Source organism: Nicotiana attenuata, unplaced genomic scaffold (genome assembly GCF_001879085.1).
Source record: "Nicotiana attenuata strain UT unplaced genomic scaffold, NIATTr2, whole genome shotgun sequence".
NCBI classification, from domain to species: Eukaryota; Viridiplantae; Streptophyta; class Magnoliopsida; order Solanales; family Solanaceae; genus Nicotiana; species Nicotiana attenuata.
In genome coordinates, this window is record NW_017680589.1 from 1 (window position 1) to 2170 (window position 2170).

At 40.9% G+C, this 2170-nt stretch overlaps 1 protein-coding gene across 1 annotated transcript; it reads right to left on the bottom strand.

Moving 5' to 3' along the window:
- Positions 1–481: 481 nt before the first annotated feature.
- LOC109221865 lies at positions 482–1837 on the bottom strand. The gene is made up of 3 exons (XM_019386298.1): positions 1215–1837; positions 868–1024; positions 482–730 (listed from the first exon to the last, which is right to left on the bottom strand). Exons 1-3 carry the CDS (start codon positions 1835–1837, stop codon positions 482–484), a joined length of 1029 nt encoding a protein of 342 aa, XP_019241843.1.
- Positions 1838–2170: the final 333 nt, after the last annotated feature.

A 2170-nucleotide genomic window follows, 5' to 3' on the forward strand; every position in this document is an offset into this window, starting at 1 on the left:
CTACAAATAGCTAAAAATTATAGGATGGAAATCAATGAATAATAATCAAATCCGAGTCAACAACACTTACCCCAATCAAAATCATTAAAATCCACTACAAAATCGTCCAAAAACCGAGCTCCAAATCTACAAAATATGATAAAATAAACTCAAAACCCTCAAAAATAGAGTACTTAAAAATATCTACCCAGTTATACACTTCGTGATCGCGCGACCCACTTCGCGAAGGCCAAACTCTTGCCTAGCTTCTGCCCCTTCTTGCAAATGCAAAGAACTTCCACGTACGCGATGCCTTCCACCTGCTAAGCCTACACAAATGCGATAGCTTACATGCATACGCGATGACCAAATGCATGCCACCACCCAGTCGGCCTTTCTCTACGCGAACGCGATGCCCATGTCGTGAATGTGAAGGCCACTGCCCACCATTCTCCACGAATGCAACATCCCCATTGTGAACATGATGAGCAAACATCACCAGTCACCCCAAGCAAACTTCTAACGGGTCTCTGACATTAAGAGACGCATCCTCCTCTTGTAGTATCACATCAACTGCCTCCACTAGCGAACAATTTGCAAATTCGATGGGCCTCCTCATAGACTGTTGAATATTGAATATTATTTCTTCATTATTCAACCACATTTTCAACTCTCCAGTCTCACAATCAGTCAACGCTCTTCGAGTGGCTAAGAAAGGCCTTCGCAAAATTATGGATATTTCTTCATGAAACTGGTATTCAAGAATCACAAAATCGGCAGGAAATACAAAATTCCCCACTTGGACGAGCACATCATCCAGAATTTATGTCGGCCTTTTCACTATGCAATCAGCCAGTTGTAGCAACATTGAGGTCGGTCTAGTTTTGCCATGCTTAACTTTGTGTAGATTGCTAAGGGCATCAAGTTAATACTAGCTCCCAAGTCACACAATGCTATAGCAAAAGCATAACTTCCAATTGTGCATGTGATAGTGAAACTACCGGGATCAGACAATTTTTGAGCCATAGGTCGGGTCACTACCGCACTACAAGTTTGAGTCAGAGTTATAGTGGACAGGTCCTAGAACTCAAACTTTCCAGACACCAGATCCTGTATCATTTTTCGCATAGCCTAGCATTTTCCTCAAAGCATCCATCAGCGGAATATTCAATTGAATTTGTCTGAGCATTTCCATGAATTTCCTGTATTGATCATCTTTCTTTTGCTTTGCCAACCTTTGAGGGAATGGTGTTGGAATCAGCTTATGTCCACTGCTCTGTGTCTTTTCCTGATTAGACGTCTTTTCCACTACCTGTTCTGGGAGCTGTTCAATTTCCTTTTCTTTTCCTTTGTCAGTCTCCTTTGCAGCCTCTTTTTCTTTGTTTAGATACTCTTGGGCTGGCTGCACTCTTACTTCTGTTAGCTCATTTGACTCATCTACCTTAATTGGCACTGACACAAGTATCTCAGTTGGTCGTCTTTCGCGAGCAATTTCTTGCTCTAGATCAAGATCTCTACCATTTCTTTGACTCACCGCCATAAGCTGCTTTGGAACGTGCTCTCTTGGATTGCCATGTGTGTCCGCAGGTAACGTCCCTTGGGGATGATTATTCAGAGACATCGATATCTGCCCTAGTTGAATCTCAATGCCTTTGGTAGCTGAGTCGTGTGGTACTACCTTTTCTTGCATCTGGTGGAACTTTTCTTCCATTTTCCCGCTGGACCCAATGAGTTGTTGCAGCATTCCTTTAATTTCAAACAACCCATCATCTTGTCGCACTATCTGTTGCAATTGAGGTTGTTGATAAGCTAGTTGTTGATTCTGCTGATTGTACCCTTGTTGCCTTTCATGAGGCATAACCTGACCCTGTCGCCGTGTAGCTCCAGGATTGTTATTGTTGTTATTATTATTATTATTATTATTATTATTATTATTATTATTATTATTATTATTATATTGCTGATGTGTGATCGCAGCCAACTCCACACTACTAATAAGTAGCAAGAGAGGGTCGCAATAGCTTTTACCCGATTTTGGGTCGGGATCGAATCCATAGAGAGCTAGAATTGGAATCGAGTATCTATCTAGTTTAGGATTGCGTATGTGTTCTTAATTGGTCTTCTATTCATTTTTGGTTTTTCTTTATATTCTACTACGATCAATCTACAAATTATAATTGCAACTAAATTA